The 23,744-nt window shown below is 44.7% G+C and overlaps 1 protein-coding gene across 1 annotated transcript in view; it reads left to right on the top strand.

Annotated features, from left to right (window-relative positions):
* The window catches only part of LOC115321067 (venom metalloproteinase antarease-like TtrivMP_A), a 38,131-nt gene extending 21,899 nt beyond the window's left edge, over positions 1–16,232 (top strand). Inside the window, exons 10-14 of the mRNA XM_029981310.4 lie at positions 318–429; positions 1,176–1,343; positions 8,131–8,263; positions 14,236–14,355; positions 16,185–16,232. Of these exons, the coding sequence (XP_029837170.3) occupies positions 318–429; positions 1,176–1,343; positions 8,131–8,263; positions 14,236–14,355; positions 16,185–16,232 (581 nt within the window). The remainder of the gene's footprint in view (positions 1–317; positions 430–1,175; positions 1,344–8,130; positions 8,264–14,235; positions 14,356–16,184) is intronic.
* The last annotated feature ends 7,512 nt before the right edge of the window (positions 16,233–23,744 follow it).

Raw genomic sequence — 23,744 nt, 5'->3', positions numbered from 1 at the left:
TAATTTAGCCTTGTGCTGAAGGAAGTAACTGTAGACATTTGTTTGCGTGTTTGTTTTGCCTGTATCTTTCTGAAAACAAATTTTCCCTGTAAACACAGCGCCCAACTTCTAGATACGGCCTCTCTCCTTGGCATTCGAGAATTTTGCACAAGCGCTCACGGCTCGGCTGATTTTTAGTTTTAAGTGGCTGAACGTCTCATAATTCTAAATAGCTGCTTTTCCAAAGAGGGGACTTTCAAATCACTGCGTATTCTCACAACTTGAAAAAAACGTTACTGAATGTATTTGGTAAAAAACAGATGGAATATTATTTCCAGGTATCGCCATTGCCGGAATGGTCTGCGTGAAAGGCTGGAATGTGGGAATTTCCGAGCATGAACCTCCTGTATACTATAGTTTCACCACAATTGCCCACGAAATTGGGCATTTGTAAGTATGTTGTCGCTTCATTTATAAACCCATGTGCTCAGCGTATCGTAAAAGCTTGGTCTGCTGGGCAAGTTGGTAGTGGACATTCATATTAAAAATAGCGCAAAAAAGACGGGACAAAAAGACGAAGAAGCACACAGGACAAACGCTAACTGGCAACTAAACTTTATTGAAAGCTTCCAACTTTGCTATCGCCATGCACGTGCTTAGTCTCGTTCAACAGAGACAGGGCGTACCGCCAAATCCGCACAATCATACCGCCCACCGCCCGTTCCAAAAAGTCAGCAAAACAGCTACATCACCCCGCCGCACAATCCGGATTGTGCGGCGGGGTGATGTAGCTGTTTTGCTGACTTTTTGGAACGGGCGGTGGGCGGTATGATTGTGCGGATTTGGCGGTACGCCCTGTCTCTGTTGAACGAGACTAAGCACGTGCATGGCGATAGCAAAGTTGGAAGCTTTCAATAAAGTTTAGTTGCCAGTTAGCGTTTGTCCTGTGTGCTTCTTCGTCTTTTTGTCCCGTCTCTTTTGCGCTATTTTTTACAAAAATCTCAGCGTATCACCCGGGAAAACCTTTTTTAGTCACCTTTAGTAAATCCCACGCCTTTTATCATCGCTACGGACAATGCGATATGGGCCGATAAGAACCGTAATCTTAATGAGCCTTGCTTTGCGTTTCTTAATCTCTCCCTGATTGTAGTGTTGAGCATTTGATGGTTTTCTTAGCATGAACGATATTTTCGCAGGCTCGGGAGCGAGTACGATGGAAGTGGTCCCTTGAAATATATCCCGAATCATCCTGGTGCTGTGGACTGCAAGTTACCAAACAAATACATTATGAAACCTAAAGTGCCTCATGGACCGCCTTTCGCGTTTTCGAGTTGTAGTGAGGTGCAGATGCAATTTGTTTTGAAGTAAGTATTAGCTTGAACTTTCTTAGACGCTGGCATCATCGAACCTTAATTCTCCTTTTCACCCGTGACTTTTTCTATGCTATTTTTTCACCCAAATTTTGAATGTATCGTTTGCTAGTTGACGGGGATGTTGCTTCCAATTGTAGTTACTCAACCCGCAGTTCACTTAGAAGCTAGCTGAATCCACCAAACGAATGACGACGCTAAAAGCGTAAACCATAATACACGCACCATGTTCCTTAAGCTGTGTGCGATATTTGAAAGGAACTTGCAGCTCACCTGTCATTGGAGAGGCAACGAGGCTGCAAGTTCAGTACGAAAATTCTTAGTATTGTGGTTGTGCTTTTATTCTCGATATAAACAAAAATATTGTCATTATATCGACTTTAAGAAACAATAAAGCGTTTACCAAAAGGCAGCTGAATCCAATAAACGTGACAATTTTTTCTCTGTTTAGAGTCCTATAACGTCCGTCGGTTGTTTAGTTTAAACGAACTGAACCGAAAGAAATATTACAAGGTTGATTGAATCGATGCCCTTAAGGCCCGGTCCCACTGAGGCAAAAGTCGGACAACTCTATTCGGCAACACGAGAAAGACACGTTTCCGGTAGCCGTCTCACATCGCGGCAACGAGAACAGCAGGGGAACATGTTGCTGTCGCCCGGAATCCGTGTTGGCCGATTTGTTGTCCGACCACCCTATCACACCACGCTGACGGTGGGACCAACGCCTGGAACACTCCGCCATCTTGATTGTTTAACTTCGTTCGTGTGTGGCTAGGTGTCGCTGGGAATGCGACACTTCAATGTGCTAGAGCGTGCAAAGAGCCGGAAATTTCCACGGGACGACATCAACTATTGACTGTCATTAGAAAACTTGACACGGGGAGTATTTTTCACCCTTTATTTAATGAATATGTTCTTCATTCGCTGATAAAGATGATAGCCCTATTCAGGAAAAATGAAATTGCCATATATGTTCGGAATTTACGACACTGTATGAGGTGTCTCTGTTCGGTTTTTTCTTTCATGCAATTCCTATTTCTACTGTAAAATTGAGTTATCACCTGCTGTACCCTAAAGCGTCTTCCGTAGCGTGGTGTCGAGCTGAACTGACAGTGTTTAAAAACTGCGACACCGACACGATCGGCCTTCATAACAATAGGTGGAATAAATATTTCTCCACGCTGTCTACTTGCCTGCCGTCTGCTATGTGATCACTTCATTCCCCAAAACGGCCTGGAGTTTTTATAATCAATTCAGGTGTCGGGTAGTGGGCGTTTTCAAGTTTCCAAGCAAGCAGCCTAAATTATCGCGTTCTTTGATTGCATTTGCAAAGTATGACGAAATCCCCCAAATGGTGTGTAATTGGAATAAAGGAAGCGAAAATGAGTTCTGTATTGAAGACCTACGCGGCCTTATAAAAAGTCACGCAAAAAAAAATTGGAATACAGTTAGCCCCAAGCAAACTTCCAATCCCTTTCACTTTATTGATTCTTCGGGAAACGAGTTGGATGGTGTTGACGAATGTGAACGATTTTGCAATTTATTTAGTTAAATGTTTTCCGATGAGACCTTTCCCTGTCCAGTTATTTTACCTGAAGATAGTATACTAACTAAAATGGCTCCAATAACTATATGTGCGATTGGTATTCAGAAAATATAGTAGAAAATCTTCCAACAAGTTCAGCTCCAGGCCCTGATAATAATTCAACGAAACTGCTTAGGCTCTGCGAATAAGAAGCTTCCACTCTTCTGTGCTTACTTTTCCAACAACCCTTACGTACTGGTAAAATTCCTGCCAATTGGAAAGAAGCAAAAGTCACCCCAATTTTAAGAGCGGTCAAAGGATTGAGTTGACGAATTATAGACCAATCTCTCTGACAAGTGTACCTAGTAAGCTGATGGAGCATGTAATTTTCTGGAATATTATGGTTAATTTGTCGGACAACAAGTTGCTCTTTGTAAACCAGCACGGTTTCCGGCGGTATCATTCTTGCGAAACCCAGCTCTTTGAATTTGTCCCAGACCTTCATCAGAACCTTCACTCTAAAACAGAGAAACCCATGCAATTTTATGGACTTTAAAAAAGCATTTGACAAGGTTCCACATCAACAATTCCTTCTTAAATTAGGCGGTTTGCAAATAGAACCATCTGTCACTCAGTGGATATTAAACTTCCTCGTCGACCGCTTGCAAAGTGTCTGCTATGAACGCGAATCATCATGCCATCGGAAAGTGAAATCAGGAGTACCACAGGGATTCGTGCTGGGCCCACTACTTTTCCTTTCGTACGTAAACAACTTGTCCGCTACTATCCAGTCCACTACCCGTTTGAATGCCAATGATTGTGTGATTTATAAAAAAAAAACAATCTAGCATTCACGATTGCATTGAACTTCAGAAATATTTAATAGACCCTTTCGGGAATTCAGTCTCGCAACTTTGATCACTATCATCATCTGAAAAACGGCATTTGTGCCATACTAATGGCGGCCTTCTGTTTAGTGATGAAGAAGTTGAAGATGCGCCAAAGCAGATGATTCGATGCCTACACATTTTAGACGTTAGCGCGGCGTGAAGCAGGAATTCGATGCAAGAGCTGCGTAAGCGTTCATTTCTAACTCGGGCCCAGTTCATCTGTAGCACAAACTCGGCTTCAATACCAATTGATGTATAGAATTTTATCAAGGTATTTATCTGGGTGGTGCTTCATTCTGACTGGTTGCATCTTTTTCGCCATCGACAGTGAAAGAGATTGAAAAACAAACGTACACTGAAGCACGCGTTCTCGTTTACAGTTGACTTGCGAAAGTGACGGTGCATCATAAAATACTGCAAACCACAGGTTCATGGCCGCCATTAGTACGGTAAAATTTAAACTGCCATTTGAGACAACAGATGGCGCTGAATTCCGGAAAGGGTCTATTACAGTTGAAACGTACATGGTGTCTAAAAAGGAAAATAAAGATAAATATTTCAAAAAGAAAATTTCTAAATTTTAGTACTAACCGAAGTCCAGCAGATTTTAAGTAAACTCTCTTCAATGGGGTTCTTGAACGTGTGCATACATATAAATATCTTAGGGTTCATTTCACATCAAACATGTTTTGGGAAGCCCACATCAATCACATAAGTGTCAAAGCAAATCAAAGCCTCGGTTTTCTATGACGAAATCTTCACACCGCCATCTGGGACGGAAAGATTGTAGCATGTACCGCTCTCATTCGATTTCAACTTGATAACGCTTCCTTAATATGGAAACCACGTCAGTTTTATTGGACACGAAAACTAGAATCAGAGCAAAATAAAGCCACATGCTTCATTCTTAAAAAGTGCACGCGCTCAAGCATCACCTTACTAAAGGAAAAACTCGAACTACCAACTCTTGCAGACATAAGGAAAATCTCAAGACTAGCATCATTGCATACTTTGTATTGTAGGCTGCAACGCCACCCACAAACCCATTCTTCTCATTAAAATAAAAGAAATGGCTCGAGGCGCAGCACGCGCACGCGCCTCGGAGATCGCGTGCAAGAGAATGCACGCGCTGCACGAGCTGCTTGACGAGGGTCGGATGATTCCAAGCTCGAGCATATGCTCGAATTCTTCGCGAGCGATACGGAGTTTTTCTGGAGCCAGACGACGGGGTCGGGAATGGACCGGTGCGCCCGTTGTTTCGATGTGAGACGCGCGAAGAAAGTCCGAAGTCTCGCAGGAAGTCTGCTCAAGTCCACTGGACAAACTCATCACCACAGCTAGCGCCCTAATTGTGTGTTGTCGTTTTTCTTTTTGTCTTATTTAATCGCTCGTTGGCGCTCCTCGCTAAGGGGGGGCATATCTGTAGGCTGCAACGCCACCCACAAACCCATTCTTCTCATCAAAATAAAAAAGATGGCTCGAGGCGCAGCAAGCGCACGCGCCTCGGAGAGCGCGTGCAAGAGAATGCTCTGAAGCCGCCATCACAGGCAGACACGTCGTTCGCTGGTCTCGTTCTATGTCCTCACTTTAAATAACGTGGCAGGGCCTAGCGGCCCCCCACAGTATTACCACTGCCCATCGAGGAGAGAACTGTTTTGCCGGGCTGGCAGCACATATTTTCGCGCGTACTGACAATTCGCAAAAACTTCATTTGGTCGCTCCACAAACTAACCTTTTTAAATTCTCACCGTTACAGTTAGCTACATACAAATGGAACTCTCTTTCTGATAGTCTTGTAATCATCCAAGAATGCTCTGGTTTCAGAGCTTCTCTTACGACTTACTTAAACGCGTAGCAACTGTAGCACCTGCACTCTTGTTTTATTTCTTTTTTGTTTGTGCTTTGAATAGTTTTGTACTTGCTGCCCCCCCCCCCCCTTTTATGTAAAGCCCTATGGGCGCTTTAAGGGTATAAAAAATGAAATGAAAAGAAAACAAAATTAATTGTCGAGCGGTCGTTTTAATGCTTTTATTTTTGAATCTTTTCTTTCTTGCGTTATTGTAATAATGCTTTACCAGTATGCGAGTATAGACATCCCATTTTATTTCACTAGCATTAATGCGAGCTGGCCTCTCGGTAGTTCTAATTTCAACACCGATCTGAACGTTCTCACCCTCAGCTGTTACCATTTCGACAAGCACTTGCCGTAATTACGCAGTAAAAATATTCATAAAATTATCTTAGCTGCACGCCAGCCTTAATTATTGTTAAATAACGTTTTCTACGCCTTTATTTGGGTAAGCTCATAAGAAAACGGCGTTGATAGGAAACTAGCTCTGCCATTAGATATATCTGTGTTGCCTTGTTGTCGGCCCGAAATTCGCTCAGCCAGTCATCAGAGCAGCACACGTTGTCCAACACAAGTTGCTTCTGTTTTTGTTGCCGAAAGGTGACACAGCGAGGTAACATTTTCGTTGTTGTCCATGTTGTGCTACACTCTAAAAAGAAAAGGGTGTCACCTTACACCCTCTTGTCCCCTAATGCACCCCCAAAATTTAGTTCGACGTACAGCGCACTATAGTCAAACAGACGGCTCCAAATTTTACGAGGGGCTTGGTAACTGTGCGATATAACTTATTACATAGCTAAAGTACGTATCAAAGACCACAAAAAGAAAACACTGATGTTTTGCGGTAGGTCAAAGAAAACCCCAATTACTTCTTTTGTAGTACGTAACACAGGCATTAACTATTTTAATAAGTTGTACCACACGGCTATCAAGCCTGTCGTGAAAGCTAGTACCGTCAGATCGACGTCAGTGCGCTGTACGTCGAACTTAAGTTTTGGGCTCTATGATATGGGACAAAGGGTGTAAGAATGAAACCTTTTTTTAGAGTGATACGGTTGCCGCGATGTGACAGGGTTGTCCGACAACACGGGGGGGGGGGGGGGGGGGGGGGGGGGGGGGGAGCAACAAGTTGCACGAAATTTGGACATGTTGTGTTGCTGTTGCCGTCGTGTTGCCTCAGTGAGAGAGTGCCTTTAGAATTTTCGTAAGCACACATTTTGGATAATAACTCCAATTAAAGAGGCATTAGTATATCGGCTGCTTCATGCTGGTGGAATGATACTTTTCTTTCTTTCTTCGTGTGCGTTCATTGAAAATTTAAATATTGTATTATTAACCTAATTTCATGAATCAGGAAAACATCCGTTATGAAAATATCCCGTGGAGAAAACGAACAAGGGGGGGGGGGGGGGGGGGGGCAAAGGACAAACGCAAATCTCCAAACACAGCTAATTTCACCTAGCTGTGTTTGGAGATTTGTTTTTGTCGTTTGTCCCATTGTTCTACTTCTCCGGAGATTATTTTCATCATTCTTTTCCAGCTCGCTTGCACCCAGCATTAATTTGATTATCATAATAACCTTAATATGCAGGCCATTTACCCTTCCCTATTGAAAAATCTAATTTGTATGAGACATTTCTGTGTCCATGAACGCATATGAATCACAATATATATAAGAACATATAAGAACCATATAAGAACGATATGAGAACTGCATAAGGTGTTATATATCTTATATAGTTCTTATTAACGGTTCTTATATGGGTCTTATTAGTTCTTTTACATCTTGTATGATTCATATGCGTTAATTGGACACAAGAAATTTCTCGTACAAATGGCTATTTCACTACGTTTGTTGGTGTTCCACCGGCGGCTGCTGATAAAAGCCGTTCGCTCTACTGACGCCAAGCTCGTGATTAGCTTAGTTGGTAGAGAGCTCCACTGGAAATGGAGAGGTCCCTGGTTCGATACCAAGACCAGGCGGATTTTTTCGGTCGTGCACCAGTCACCTAGTTCTGTTTGGAAATTTTTGTTTGTCCTTTGTCCCCCTTGTTCTTCTTCCGCAGAAAACAATTTCATAATTCTTCTCCAGCTCGCTTCCACCTTTGCATTATTTGCATTATCATAATAACCTTAATATGAAGGCAGTTTACCCTTGTTGGTGTTCCACTGGTGGCAGCTGAGAAAACCCGTTGGCTCTACTGGCGCGTACCTGGTTAGCTGAGCTGGTAGAGCGCTCCACTGGAAATGGAGAGGTGGCTGGTTCGATACCAGGACCAGGAGGATATTTTCTGTCACGTACCAGTCACCTAGCTTTGTTTGGAGATAGGTGTCAGTCCTTTGTTTCCGTTGTTCCTCTTCTCCAGGGAATATTTTGCTCATTCTAGTCTAGCACGCTTGCACCTTTGGATTAATTGCATTATCATAAAACATCCGTACCTGTGCCATTGCCCACACCCAAATTTCGATATATTGTCATTTTAAAATATATAATGATCGATTCTTGTTTATTCGCAGGCTACGTGGCGAGAAATGCTGGAAAACACAATCCAACTATGACTTTTTTAACGTCACCAAGGAGGTTGCGGGCAGCGGACTCACACCGGAGATGTTCTGTGAACGCATTAATCCGGAGCAATACTCTTCAGCCGTGAGCATCACTCCCCTTCCCCTTTGTATACCTTTCCTCCCCCTGAAATCCGCTCCCCTACCTCTCGGCAATGCGCGCAGCATGCTGAAGTTCTGTCCAAACAGGACACGTTTTGTGCAGCCACAGCATTTGCTGTTGCTGAAAATTAATGATTTTCTTCTGTTCCGGTCTGCTTCCGGTCGTTTTTTTTTTTTTTTGTTGTTGGCGGGGGGGGGGGGGGGGGGGGGGGGCGGGGAATTGCTATTTACGACTTGGGTACTTAGACAGAGGCTGGAAGGGTGCTGATCACGTGGATCCGGAGTCACACGCTCTGCTGGCTGTCGTCAAAACCCCACTGTTGTTGTCAGTCGCCAATCTTCCGACAACAATGAAGAGGGGGTGACGATAGCGTGGAGGCGAGGAGGAAAGGCACGCTGCTTATATGGTTGATGCCCCCACTGAAAACGTATTCGCGCGCAGCAACCTTCACGCTTTTTAGAGGCCTGCACAATTGCTTTCTTTTCTTCCGTTCAGTTTTTTTTTTCTGTTTTTGCTACCTTTGAGTCGTGCCTTAAAGGGTAACTGCAAAGAAAAAGAAGGTTTTTTTTAAACAGCCTAATTGTAACAAGCATGTCAGAAAAGAAATGTTCCGCGAAGAAAATAATTTTTTTTAGCAATATTTACGTCACAGGACGTAATTTAGTGAGAGTCAGAACATCTCCACATTTGAAACTCCCGCTCTTTCGAGCGCCGCGGAGGAGAACTACGCCCCGCCCCTCACTCTTGGATTTGCTATTTTTTGTTGACTTGGCTGCTGAGTTGAACGACGCAGCGTCTCGACTTCCGGTAAGATCTGGCAACAACGCACGCTAAACATCGCGCCGGTATCGTTTTGGTATGACGGTACGCGACAAGCTGCGGGGTTTGCGAGCACATAGCGAAGACGTGACCGGAGAAGTGCCCCTGTGATGTTCCCGGAAGACGCAAAGTATCATTTGTAATCGTCGTGTGTGCTTTGAAAGCGAAGGGAGTCACAGGGTCCACGAGTGTGCAACCACAAGCCAACGTTCACGACAGCGCTGCGTTGACTTCGGCGATCTCGTTCTGTTTGGTGCAACATGGCGATGCGACAAAGAACTGAAACGTTCGTGGTGTGTGTGGTGCAGTGCTTGCAAGTAGACACCCAACACGGAGCGCAAATTGGCTGTGGCGGGGTTGAGATTAAACGGGTTCAGTCCCGTCGTCGTCAGCTGATCCAGTCAAGCGGGTCCAGGGGGACGCGGCGTGCGTTTTTAAAAGTAAATCTCCCTTCGTTTCGTTTCAAAATGTGTGAGATTCCCGACGCATACCGTGAGTAAAATGCTGCGGGCGTTTTTAACAAAAATAAGTCGCTTTAATTGAACAATGAACTTCGAATTGTTGTCCTAAATCTGCCGTTTTTATGCTTCGTGTTGGACTGCGTTTGCACAGCGACGTGTTGCGCTCATCGTTCGGTGTGAATAAATTTGGGCAAGATTTCCTACCTGCCCAATGATGCATGAACTGAGACCATTTTTTACGTAGCGAACATAATGGTCTTCTTTTTTTTTTGTTATTTTGGGAAGAGGCGTTGTGCATTTATTACGGTACAATCACTTGAAAGTTCAGAAATTGGGGAGGGCGAGCAAGCTTTCCGAACTTCGTCTTTTTGCCTCTCTGGCACTGCACCTACACTCTTAGAAAAAAGGGTATGGATAGTCCTCCCTTGGGGAAGGAATGGTCTTGTAACCTATGTTCCTTTAGAAAGGGAGACACTGTCGTCCCTGAAGCAGGGAAGCAACTAGTTCCTCCGTCGCCTGCATCTCATTATGGCGGCCCCGAATTGAGAAAATCGAGCCCAATAAGGATTGACGAGGACGCTACGTCTCTTTTACGGGATGAGAGCAGCAGCAAATAAAAGCGTAACACGAGCTTTCCGCAAACTGTGTTTATTTCCGAAGCCGGATTCTTCCCACAAGTACAGAAACTTGCGTTTCTAAAGCAGTTACTCAGTCTTCTCGTCAACAGCACTGCGATGTTAAACGGAGACAACCGATACCCAGTTTTGTTCGCGCACTTTGCGTCTTACCTTTGGTGTTCCTCGAGTCACAATTCCTTCGTCAACCACACATCACGAAGAAGGGCAAACTCTATCCGCGAAACCGAAAGCCGCTCTCGAAAGAACAAACTCGAAGCCGCTGTTTATCGCGTAGCGTGAAAGAAGGTTAAAGCGCTAGCCACCAGATGGTGGGGTCAAGCACAGTAATTGCAAGTAGCTAGGCTAGGTGGCGCTAGGTACCGCCGAATTCATGTCCTACAAAAAATAATTTGCTTTTCTCAGGCCACTACTGCGCTTGGGGATCCTCTGCTCTTCATACATTACGCTTATTACAAGCCTCAGGTGAACACACATTGAGCACATACACGGCACACACAAATATCAACACAACGGAACACCACACTAACCCGAACACTACACCACGCTCTGCGTTTCCGTCTTTTATACTGGTCGTTTTGAACGTACGGAACTTTTCAGTGACTCCCTAAGCAATAAAAAATATTCCCAGCGTGTTGATTTCTTCCCACCAATGTCATACCTCTGAGAGTATTTTAAATGGCTCAGAGATAAATCTCTTATTAAAAAGTAAACGCTCGATCATGCCCCGACTATTTGAAAGCCAATAAATCAAGCCGCTCCAATGTGGTTCGAAGCCATGAGTTTGTTTCCCCACACGGCACGTCATAGCCTGTATTTCTATTTGTTTTTCATTCGTGCTGTTCGCGCAAACCTGCAATTGCCGTTTTGAATTAATCTCTGTAGAGCGGATATTCACTCAGCTGGAAGTGATGCTTCACGGGCTGAGAAACCGCTTTTCGATCAACTTGAATGCAGTCAAAGCCGCGACTTGCGGCAGGTGTTAAATGTAAAGAGCTACGCCGTGGCGAGCCCGAAAACTTCTAGCGCTTATCCCAGCGCGCCACTTGGAGGGCAGTTTCTCCAGGAATCGTGGTATATTTAAACAGCAAAATAAAGGGTAGCTCTTTTTTTTTCGATTTTACCTACTATTGTTTTTTAATGCCGAAATTCCATTCTGTAAATATACGTACTTTCCGTCATCATTTCGTACTGTTCAGTCCTTGCCCCAGAGTGCAATCACTCTCGGGGACGAGACAATTCTGACAGTCACAATGGCCACAGTACGATAGGAGCTTCTACTGTTCAGACCAGCGTTCCAACATGACTATCCGCACGTTGATCGATTGCACGTAATCCCTCAAGTGGTATTAAACTTTTTAATGTAAAGCGGAATGTCAACCTGCGACACCCCGCCCCCTCCGATCACGGCCCGACCAGCGGCATCAATGCCCGACAGTTTACGATCTCATCTTCTTGATACACCACTGATACGCGAACACACGGTCACATCGGCGATAATTCCAGTTTTCTGTTCACAACCCACAACACTGCCATCACGATGTTGCAGCTATGTTGCTGACACGCGCAAACACAGAACCACGTTGAACGCCGGTTGCACTCGGCATCGGAAAACAGAACCGAACTCAGCACGGAAGGCACCCAGGGGCCGGCAGCAAAACCTGCCTGTCTTGGACGCAGTTCCTGCGGTTTCCATAACGTCAAAAACGTCGACACAGTTCCGCGTGGTTTCGCTACTGTAGTTCCGCGCCACGTGAGTCCCGCAATCCGGAGACGGCCATCCTACCCAGTGTACGTGGCGCTGCTGGCACTGCTGCGGAACTTCGCTGTTTCTAGCGGCTTCGTTTTCCCGTTTGATAAAATTAGTGATAAACACGTCAATGCAAGCGAAATGTTCTGCAAGTTTAGACTAGAAGACGTAATTACAGGGGGCCTTCGCTGCCGCTGAAGCTCAATCAACTCAACAACTATTTATTAAACAACGTGCGCGACCTGCTCGAAAAACGAAACCGAAAGAAGATGAGTCGGGAGGGCGAAAGCTTTCTCCCGTCTGCTTGGAGGAGAAAAACGTTCCGTTCCTCCCCTTTTCTCGTGTCCGCTTGGGGGCGCGTCAGTAGAAGGGAGGAAGACGCGGTGTTGCTACTTTTTTCCTCCATTTTTTCTTAGAGTGTAGTTTCAAGTTTCAGTAGACATACCTACTAGCAGGTACAAACTGCTCTAAAGCAGGTAAAAGACTGGGAAGTAGGGACGGTGCGGACTCCGTGTTTCGCGCTTTTCGCAAGGTGACTGGGGAAGTGCTTTTGGAAGGTATGCGGAATATGCAACCGATTTTGTTATGCCGGTCGTTTGCGTCGCTCCAGCAAAACGAATACGATAATCTACAAAGCCGCGATCAGAAGCCAAGATTTACGATAACAGTACATATTCATTCAAACAATTTATGTAAGATGATTGGAAAGCCGAGAAAAAAATTTGTCGGCTAACGCAGCATTCGAACGTCCGAGGGCTTCTGCACACAGCTATTACGTAATCACCTGGCTGTGCCAGGTTTTTTACGTACCAGCTGTGTCTGGTCGCGGACGTTCGATGCCCCCGGGGCACCCGGTGCGAATCTCGACGGCCTCCGGATCGATATGTCAAGAACGTAACTGGACACGTTTGTCGCTACTCGAACGCTCGATTGCCTCCAGCCAAATAGCATTCCTTTCGGGGCGACATGGCTGCTGGAAGGCTCGATGTCGGGATCACTCTCTGACATCTCCGAAAATTCAGCATTTGCACGCGCAAGCGCAAAAAACAACAACAACAACAAAAACAAAACACGCTAAGCAAGCAAAGAGGAAAACGAAAGAACCACGCTATGAAAGCCAAAACCCCGCATCACTTCCTACCACTAACACCTGCGACAGCTGCTAAACACACACTACTTCACTTCAAGAAGTCTCACTCGAGCACCTGGGTCAGCACGAAACACTGATCACTTCGGCGAAACGATTAGTCGTGGTAGGCGAGACAGGCGGTAGCGAAAACTTGGCGGCCATGAGAGAATAGCGGAGTTTTTGCTTGTTATGGTATGAATCCAAACGGAAGTGCCCGTCCTTTAAACCTTTTGTAAAGAATAATAACTCTCATCACATGGGTTGTTTTCTTAAACGTAAAAATATACCACTAAAAAGAAAATTGCAACATATAACAAAGGTTTAACAACAAAGATCTAAGCTGTCAATCAAACTCTTGGCCAATGAGAAGTATAGCTGCCAATTAGGATTCAACGTCACGGAATCCCAACTTCGTGGCGCGCAATTTAAAATGGGCGAAATAGCCGCAAACTAAAATCAGTCTCACGCAATAAATATTGCTGTAAAAAATGTGTTTTCTCGCGGAAAAATTATTTCTTGACATGCTTTTCCCCATTAGGCTGTTTAAAAAAAAAAACTTTTTTTTCTTTGCAGTGACCCTTTAATAAACGCGTTTCCAACAAGAAAAGATACCTTTCACGTAATGCCCATTATGTCTGTGCTGTGTCATGAACATACGTCACAGGGCAGGCTCGCATACAGAGCTACGTTCTTTATGGTTGGAAAAGTACAATCTAGATTTTTTGTCTTTGTAAGAAATAACAAAGACTTGTTTTAAATTTGTTTATTCACATTACCTCGAACGCCTCTTAGCCATTGCATATATGAGGACTGGACCGTTGGATAAGAAACCTAGACATAAACGGACGAGAAATCGCTAAACATGTACCAGAAATAGAACCTACTGCAATATACATTATCTTCCATTTTCACCCAGGTAGGGATCTTACAGGCCCATAGGCATAAAATATGTCCACACCTCCTTATTCGCTGATCATCTATCTCAAATGAAAGATCCATCGCTTTTGGAGACCATTAGACATTGGCTGTAGTGTATGTGGTTATATGCACATATGTTCTGCACAATTTGAGATCTAAAATAATATTGAAAACGTGATCAAACATTTGTCCCACAGCAAATATGTGAAGTTAACTACCCTTCTTGCTAAAAATATTTTCAGAGTATGGAGAACTGCGTCATAACGTGCCGTAATAATGTGACCACCAATAACGGTTACTTCCAAATAAAGGAAAAAACCCACTTCGCTCCATTCGGCTACCCATGCGGGAATAATGGAGAGGTAGGACATCAAAAAATACTTATTTTTTAAAGTTACCAAGTAGCTTGGGGGGCATGGGTGTTTCTGATGAGTGCAGAGAAGGGAATTTGTCAGATAGGGGAGCTGGAGCACCAACAGTTTAAGAAATGCATTAAGTGCCGGGTACTGAACATCTTACCATTGCATCGGTAGCCAATAAAATCTCGGCATCTGTGGATAAGAACGTCGAAGAGCCGATCACGCTCTCAGAATCAAAACCATATTGGCCCACACCCTGCGATCTTTAAACTGACAGCGACTCTATGTGTGCAACAAGAACGGCTAACCAGTATACCATCACCTAGCGAACACTAGGTATACAATTAATGTTATATATATTTTAGTTAGCTCGACTCTTTAGAGGTGCAAGTAATATCCGGCTCCAATGAATCTTCAGTGATACACAGTCTGTTCTTTTAGGATATCTAGATTTGTTTTCAAAAAGGTCGTGATTGCTAGTCTAATACACTCTGCCACCTTTAATGGTGCGAAAATATAATGTCGCCCCCAGCGGCCCCTATTGGGACTAGATGCCAACTACCATGCTTGACAAAATACATTTTTCTTAAATAAACCCGGTTTTGCTGGGATGGTGTCTTTCAAATTGTCCTATCAGGTACACCTGAGTCACCCAGGGTGGATAGATTGGAACAAAAAAAGCTGAGCTTCTCTTTGTTGCACCATTAAAGGAAGATAAGCTCCTCTACTCTCAATGATAAGAGGTTTCCTTTTCCCGACTCTCCTCTTCTCTGGAGTTCCCTCTGGCATCGTGGAAAGAGTGAAGGAGTTCGTGAGAGGAGCTTATTGTGCAATTTTTAAAATCTACTTCTCTCCGAACCGTTTTTAAAATATAATTTAGGCCTTTTTTTGTAAAGGGTTATGGGGTTGGTTCACCAAAAAGATAATTTTTCAATTTATGGTAAAAAATCGCACAGTTAAAATTCGGCATCGGATGTAACAAGAGAACTAAGCCTCTCACAGTGTTGCAATACAAGTGGTACATCGATTTTTTTTTGTTTTGTTTAGAACTGAGATACAAATTCATATTTCACATGTAGCTTGAAAGAAAGATACAGATACTCAAAAGTTTCTCTAAGATATTATCGGGATACATGTGTACCGCGACACTGCCCAGTTCTGTCTATCTCCGATTTCACATTGAACAGAGAGGATTGCCAGCAAGAGCCGTCTTTCGAACTGCGTAGAAAATAAAAATGACAGCAGATTGACCAAGCGCCGCTTACCTATTTCAAGCATTCTTACTCTGATGTTAATTACAAACCACTCCTTGAAGTGAAGCTCAAATTAATTCGAACTGTGCTATCTGATGACTCGTTCAAAGCAACCAAACCCATTCGGCATGCCACATGTTTCTCGCACACACATTATAACCGGACGGGAAACAAATGAGGACAGTTCGTCGCAAATTGCAAACAGCTCAAACCTGCGTAAAAGTGATATTGACGCAGAAGGCACTTTTTTATGTCTGTATATAGTTTGTATACGTGTATGTTTGTTTTGTCTTAAGTTGTTTGCACATGTATACACACCTGTACTACAACTATATGTATTCAGACATGTTTTCTCGCTAACCTTGTCCGATTTTCGTTGAATGCTTATTTTTAACGTATATTATGCTCCACAAACCGAGACCAGACCAGTACGCGTAATAAACAGATCCTACGTTAAAACTTCTGTGTGTTGCTTAGGATCGCGTACCAAGCATAAATTGACGGCTGGCTAACATCCCTCGGTGTCTCGCCACGTCAAATTTGAGAAATCTGAGATGAAAATTGTTCCCTTTTTTTCAGCGGTGCTGGTTCGGAAACTGCACAAATATTGATAGTGAGGTCTCTTAAACAGTTACAAGGTGGAAAATTGCGTTCTCAAGTATCGATGCCTCTGAAGAAGTATAAATAAAAGCGTTCCTTTTTGCCTTTCGCATTGAGTGTTATATCGTCACGAATGAACAAACGAAAGAAAGAGTAACTGGGGAAACTGAAACGTTTAATGGGGCGAACTTGTGCCAAAAATAAACGGGTGCAAAAGGTAATAACCGAGCGTCGCGGGCGTCGAAGGCGGCGAAGCAGCAGGATCGAACGCTGAGGCGAAACTGAGTCCGGTTCGCCACGCGGCGCCCCTTATGTACATGCGTGAGCTTCTGGAGTAATCGGCGTAGAATGTTCGACGCGTAGAACATTCGGACCTCGAATACGCCCAAGATTATTCTCGAATCTACCAGAAAACTAAATTGCAGGAATAACAAAAGATGCGGCGCTCCCAGGAATCGAGCCCTGGCTCTTCGCGTGGGAGGTAGCCGCAATAACCATTAGGCCACGCGCGCGATGCCTACTTGGCCAGCTGCGCGCGCGGCAATATGAGAAGATAATCACAATAAATATATCCCTACCGAAAAATCCGGTATAACTTTTCGCTATCCGGATTATGGAACCGGAAATCTATCTGGATTCTATCTGGACTCTATCTGGAATTGAGGTTTTCAGAAATTATTCCTTTGTTCTCAATCTGGATTTCGGGTTTCCAGTAACAAATTTCCGGTTCCATATTCCGGATAGGGAAAGTTATACCGGATTTTTCGGTAGGGATGTATTTACAATATCCTTTTACAATAAAATGCTTATTAAAACATTTTGCGAACTTCATTTAGCTTTAGCTGCAAAAATAACACAAAAAACGAAATACAGAGACTTGACCTAACGGGTTGTTTTGCTTTAATTTTACTAGAATTTAAAAAATGCTTCGCAGCAGTCATTAGTCCAGGTTCTGTTATCTGCCGTGCTACAAACCAACGAAGAGCGAGAGCACTGTAGCAGCTTGTATCAGATCAACCGAGGCAAACCCATTTTATTTATCAATTGCCGCACAATACACAACAGCATACACATATAAAGCCTTTGTTTCGGTTGCACAAGATAGCTTTCTGGCTATCGCGGATCTTCTCGCACGTGTCAGCATATTTCGTCACCATGGCAACCCAACGTCGACGTCTGCATCATGTGACAAAAAAAGTAAAGTGAGCAAGTAGTAAATCAAAGAAAATGCTATCGCATTTGAAGGAGTCATGGGTAAATTTAAAATACAATGTTAGTTCTAGAAAGTAAACCCGGTGTTACTTTTCGCACAATAAAACTACGTATCTCAGAAATTTAGAACTTCGTGAATAAAGCAAATTCAAACGCATTCAACCGCCGCTGTGTGTCGGAACCTTATTTTTTGTTGACACCGTTTATTGCCAATCGCGTTGTGAGCGGCGCTTTCACATTACGAAGATCAATAATGGTTGCGTCTCACTGTAGCACACCAAGTGAGACAGAATACTGTGAGAGACTGAACGCAGAGTTCAATCAGCTTTACAAACCCAAGACATGACACAAGTGTGGTCGTGCTCGAGGAGGCTCGGCGTGAAAGCAACGCAGCCTTGGGCTCGCGCAGGAACGTGTACCGATGTTTCAGTACACCCCAGGCGCAAAAGGGTCTCGGATGAAAAGCTGGATGGATGTGCAGGAAAGATTGCGGCGTGCTAGACGAGGTCTGACAGAAGCCTTTTGACATGAACGCGCAGGAGTACCTGAAACGGCAGGCGTCAGCCTAGAACAGTTTCTGCAGCTCCCTTCACGCCTGGAACCAAGAATTTCGCGACAAACCGGACAAAACACAATGATTCCCCAGTCTTGTTTTTCTCAACAGAAAACAAAAAACAGCAACAACACGTTCTTATGTAGATACCACACTAAACGCTTTTCAAGTTACACGCCTCTCGGCTCTTCAGTCTTTTGCCTCTGCGCGCCCGTAGACTGAAATATTATTTTATTTTTATAGTAGTAAATCGTTCTTTCAAAAAACATAAAATTTTCGTTGCTACTAAATAAAAAATGAAACAATTTTTTTTTAAAGAAATTATAATCAAAAAAGAGGAGGAGCGGACTACGCTCATTTCGGCCAATCACCGTACGACCTCAATTGATGTCATGGTCATCCCATCAGCTGGATTTCTTCGCAGTCTAGGGCGCAAATCTTATGGGTCCCGGTGTGATTGTTTCTGGTTGTGTTAAATTAATTTGTGCGACGCGCAAAAGCGTCATTGGGCTAAAACTTCGTTAAAATTACGTGCAAGACACCTGACACCTATATCAATCATTACCCTGTTGGAAAATCTTGATGATGGAAAGATGTTGGAAAAAGCCTCATACTGTCGTTATTATGGGACGTCCTCTACCAACAAAAAAGCCGGCTCCAGCATAGTGGATTTTGGGCGGAACGATACACGCGGACGGAACCATACAAGTCTGTCGTGTTTTGGGACATCGTATGCCAGCCTAGTGGATTATTGCGGAACCATGGAGGCGCACGGAATCATGGAGGCGCACGGAACCATGCAGGGGTACGGAGCCATACAAGCTTAACGTAATCAAATAACAATTTCTCGAGGACACCCGGTCGATGCAATCCCTGTATGCAGAGACTAACATTTTCAACTATTCAAGCCATCACCCTCTCAATTCTCTCTTCTCATATTCATTAGGCACCTCATCCGGCCTTTTTATCCCTTAATCCTTTCCCCGGTGCATAGTAGCCGGCTAGGACAAAAGTCCAGGCTTACCTCTCTGCCTTTCACTCATCACTTTAATAATAATAATAAAAACAACAACGTTATATGGGGGGGCATTCTATACCAGCGAAAAGGCGATGCCAGCATGATGGAGCTATGTGGGAGAATTCTCCCTCATGGCTCCACCATGCTGGTATCGCGTTTTTTAATGCGAATGCATTAACTGTCTTATGGAGTGACCCAACCGTCATGAGCTTTGAAACAATGCAAAACGGCACCTTAATGAAACCTCGCGCGAAGCTAGCCAACGGCACCTTTTACACTTTGGTCCCATTGGCTGGCGCGGGTTGACGAGGCTCGCATTGGCCGCTGCGCCTCAGTTTGTGTGATGTAATCCTGATTGTGCCATCGAACTGTTGTGTTATTACTGAACACCGTATTCGCTCACTTCTTATCGGTTGTACGGCGCGTGGCGATATATACGGCGCATGAGATAAACCAAGGGGTTCGTTCTACCTGGAACTACGTTACTGTCTCTTCCATACTCGCGCCCCAAGGCACATGACAGTTTGAACGATCGCTCACCCGATGTTGCTGCGTTTCCGCGAGGCAGCGGCTTCACCGTTCCACGCCCAAGGTCAGCGCGTTGTACGCCGCCGATTAAAAAAGGGAGCGAAGAGCAGCGTGCGTGCTCTCGCATTCACAACTCATAAGAAGTGCTTAGGTGTACCTCAACCCTTTTCACTGGCATACAAGGCGATTTTTTAAAGCTTTACATAATTGTTTAAAACAGTCGTGAAAGCTACACTTATGTGGTTTGCGCAGGTGAGTTATACGGCCAGGGGGACGTAGTACAGGGGCCTATTCGTAACGATCAGTCGGATAATTACATACACCTTGCTAATTAACTTTTTAATTAGTGGAAATGAACATATGGTTTTAATTAGAAACTTGCTGAAACTCATCGAAAACCATTAAATCAACTCTTTATAGAAGGATATAACGCAGCCGTGGCATTTTACGCGTTCTGTAAAAAACGCTTCATTTGGACGCGTTTCCAGGTTTCGGTTTCCCATCGGAGCGCATCTCTGCGCCAACGGTCCTGTTCCCCAGGGGCGGTTTGCTCATCTCGCGTCCGCGAGATGAGCATACCGCCCCTGGGGAACTGCGAGATGAGCGGCCGCGAGATGAGCAAATCTCTCTAGGCCGCAACCGCGGTCGCGGTCGCGACTGCGACCGCGGTTGTGGCCTAGAGAGATTTCTTTGTCACGTGACCAGCTCCACGGGGACAAGATGTACCTAGCGTCCCTGCCTAATGGCTGAGAAATACGTGTCGCTTCGAGTACAAAAGTTTAATTTCGCCAGTAGAAACTGACCGCAGAGGCTTTCAACTTAAGTCCCGTGAACCGCCCCTTTATGCTTTAGGAGCGCCAGGTAACGTTACGGCCAGGGAAGGTAAATATGAGCCAAAACAAAGAAAAAGTCACGCAAGGTAAAAACGGTGGCAGTATATTTATTTACCTGCGCCAGTGTCAAACGCCTTTGCCTTCCGCTGTATGCGCGTCACACTTGGGCGCATTTCGGTCTTCTGTGTATGGAAAAGGAGGTGTGAAGGTGGGGGAGGAGGTGGTACTAAGCTCCGCCTCCTCGGGAGGAGGGGGGGTTGCGGATGTAAACATTTCGGCGTCGGCAATGGTGGACGTGCTGTAGCAGCTGTGGCTATAGCCGTGAGCCCTTCGCCAAGTTGCTGGTTAAAAAGAAAAAAAAAGAGAAAATAACGTTCCGCTTCATTCCTGTTTGATTTAGAGGTCAGCTACGATCAGGCGCTTTCCAAGGGGCAGTGTTACCAGGGGAAATGCAAACGTGCTGCGTCTTTGGATGTGGCGGCCGCATTCACGACGGTGTGTCGCATTTTAAATTTCTCGGAGGATTGACAGATATAGAGCTCTTTCTTGATTCGGTGGATGGTGGTGCATGTCCATTCTTAGTTGGTGGAGCGATTTCTCTGGTTAATTCCGATAACAAACGAGACTCTAGTCTATTAAATAGGTGCGTGGTTCTCTGCACCTTGCACCCTTAGAGGGATAAGCAGCTCCTAGCGGCACGAAAAAAGAGCAAGAACTGGTTTGTGATACCCTTATATGTCCGGGGCCGCTCGCGCGCTACACTGAAGGAAGCAGCGTGTTTTTCTCCTTGTCTGTTAAGACAGTAAGCTTAGAAAAAAGTGACTTGAACAAATACAGAGGTCTAATTGAAGTCCATCGCATTACCCCCGAGCAAGTGTTCGTCTGTTTAAACAACACGGCCTAGAAAAATAAGTTTCCATGAAATTTCGCCAAAAATAAAAACAATAATTACTTCTTGGAGTCATCAACTCTACGACATAACTTCCGCAATACGCTCGACGCCGCACACGAAAGGAGGGAACATGCGGATGCTAACCATCCTCGTTCGCGGTTGTTAGCAAACAAACCTCGGCGCGTCGGCTACCTCGCTCGTGAGTCCTTCGGCTTACACGTATCAAGGAGCTTGATACATGTCTGCTAGTTGTTAGACAGAAAAGTGAAAGCCGTTTACAACTCCCTGTAACACCGAATTGGAGGACAGCTGTTGAGGAGGAGGAGGGAAGGGTACTGAGGGCCACGTGTTCTCGGGGGGGGGGGGGGTCACGTGACATAGAAGAAAGGGTCACGTGACCCCCCCCCCCCCGAGAGCGCGTGACCTTGGTGTGGTCACGTGGGGGGAGTCACGTGATCTCAGGAGGGGATTACGTGACCTAGGGGGTGTGGTCACGTGACTCTCCAGGTCACGTGACCCCCCGGTCACGTGACTAAAATTTCCCCGCTATATTTAGCGGGAAATTTTTCTACATTTCGCGGGAAAATTTTTTCCGCTGGATTAGCGGGGATATTTTTCCGCTAGATTTAGCGGGGAAATTTTTCCGCTAGATCTATCAGGGGAATTTAAATTTAGTGGGAAAATTTTTCCGCTAAATTTAGCGGGGAAATTTTTTCGCTAGATTTAGCGGGGAATTTGTCCACTAGATTTAGCGGGGAAATTTTTCCGCTAAATTTAGCGAGGAAATTGTTCCGCTAGGTTTAGCGGGGAAATTTACCCATAATGCACCGCGCGGTTACGCCGACGGTGACGCCGCTCAAGCCGGAAACGGGCGCCTAGAAGCTGCGCTCTAAAACAGATCGTACCGCTCGAGTTATTCCCTCTGTCCTCTCTGAAAGGCGAAGTCGAGCTCGCTCGTAAAGTAAGACACCTGTCGAATAGCAAAGACGTTGCAAATTAGCAAACGACTCTCAGATAGTGGGTCTCGGCGACCAACTATCTTTCCACTCCAGCCAATCAGAGCTCGGCGTTCAGACGTCACCGCAACCCCTGCGAGAGAAGCAGACGAACTTGCCCTCCGCATAAGGTGGGAAGGCCGGGACTTGTCGTCGCAGCGTGAAACTTCGAAGTTCAGATCGCGCCAGAAACTGAATTTTTTATTTTTTTTTTTATTTTGCGCGTGTGTTATTTTTTTAACTGTGATCCTTTTTACAAATCGTCAAAATCATCCACTTGCACAACTGCGCCTTACACGGTTTTTACCACTGATCTCAATGACAACTGCTGCATTGCGCATCCCCGCATGTTCGCTGCAGCGCGAGTGTGGCCATAGACGGCCATCTTGCATGGTAATTTTTTTGGTTTTGCTAGCGCTTTGCTGCGGTTTTCCAGCGTGCCATAGACACGTTTTCTACTCGTTCGTCGTCATTCGCCGAAGACGTTCTTTAAGATCCTGGGTGAGGCGTGGAACTTGCCGTTGAGAAAACGTGGAAATTTTTACGAAAGCGCAGTGCCGCAGGAAAAAGGCACAACCTGTCGAAAGCAAGTGTCGAAAGCAAGGTCTGGTGGCATGTTCAAAGCTTCCTCGGCATGCCGAACTGCTGCGCCTCTGTGCCTTCGCAGGCTTTATACCGTTCAAGAACCGACGCCGAGTGAATGTGTTCTTCATTAAAACTTCTAGGCTGTGAGTCTGGCAGTTTAAAGATTCATAAGGAACACTGTATACCACTGAGTTTTTGTGATACATCGGAAATCGCGCACCATTGTGATATTTGTATAGCTAACAAGAGTTTGCATTTTTTTTAGCTTGGCATGGTGGGGGGGTGCTATTCTTATGCCCATACAGCCTCCTTGAACAAATTTTCCTTTGTAGAGCTTTTTATTGGTCTTGCTTAACTCGTATGACAGATTCGGTTCCTTGAACTCTCACTCGGCATCAACACTTTTATATATTGATGTAATACTGAAAGACAAGATGTAAGGGCATGAGTACGGCTCGACAAGCAGAGATGTGTAGCAAAGTACTGTTGAAAATTCAAATGTCAAAATAAAAATTTAACTTTTAGGTAGAATGTGGATACAATTATGGATATGGTTATGAAGAAAGTTAGCACATTCAATGAAGAATGTGTGTTAAACGCACACTCTAAGAAACCGGTATCATCTACGTTCATGCAAATTACTTCGGAGAACCAAGCGCTGCAGTCTCGAGAGGGAGTTCGGTGAATGAGTCTACATAAAAAGAGCATAGACGGAAAAAGCAGTTTGATATGCGACAATGAGCAAGTGACATGCCATTATTACTGTTACAGAGCTGACTGTTTCTTATGGATTTAAACAGACTGTCAGCCGCGTCATTTGGTGAGTTCCCTCCGTACATTACAGGGTTTTGTTCTCTCGAACGCTTTCCGAGATAGTTGACGAACTAGAAGTATGTTGCGTACATCCAGAAAAACTATTTGCA

The sequence above is a fragment of the Ixodes scapularis genome, unplaced genomic scaffold (genome assembly GCF_016920785.2).
Source record: "Ixodes scapularis isolate PalLabHiFi unplaced genomic scaffold, ASM1692078v2 PGA_scaffold6__148_contigs__length_123643588, whole genome shotgun sequence".
NCBI lineage: Eukaryota > Metazoa > Arthropoda > Arachnida > Ixodida > Ixodidae > Ixodes > Ixodes scapularis.
The sequence above is the reverse complement of the archived record's forward strand: the minus strand, read 5'-3'. Positions and strand labels throughout refer to the sequence as shown.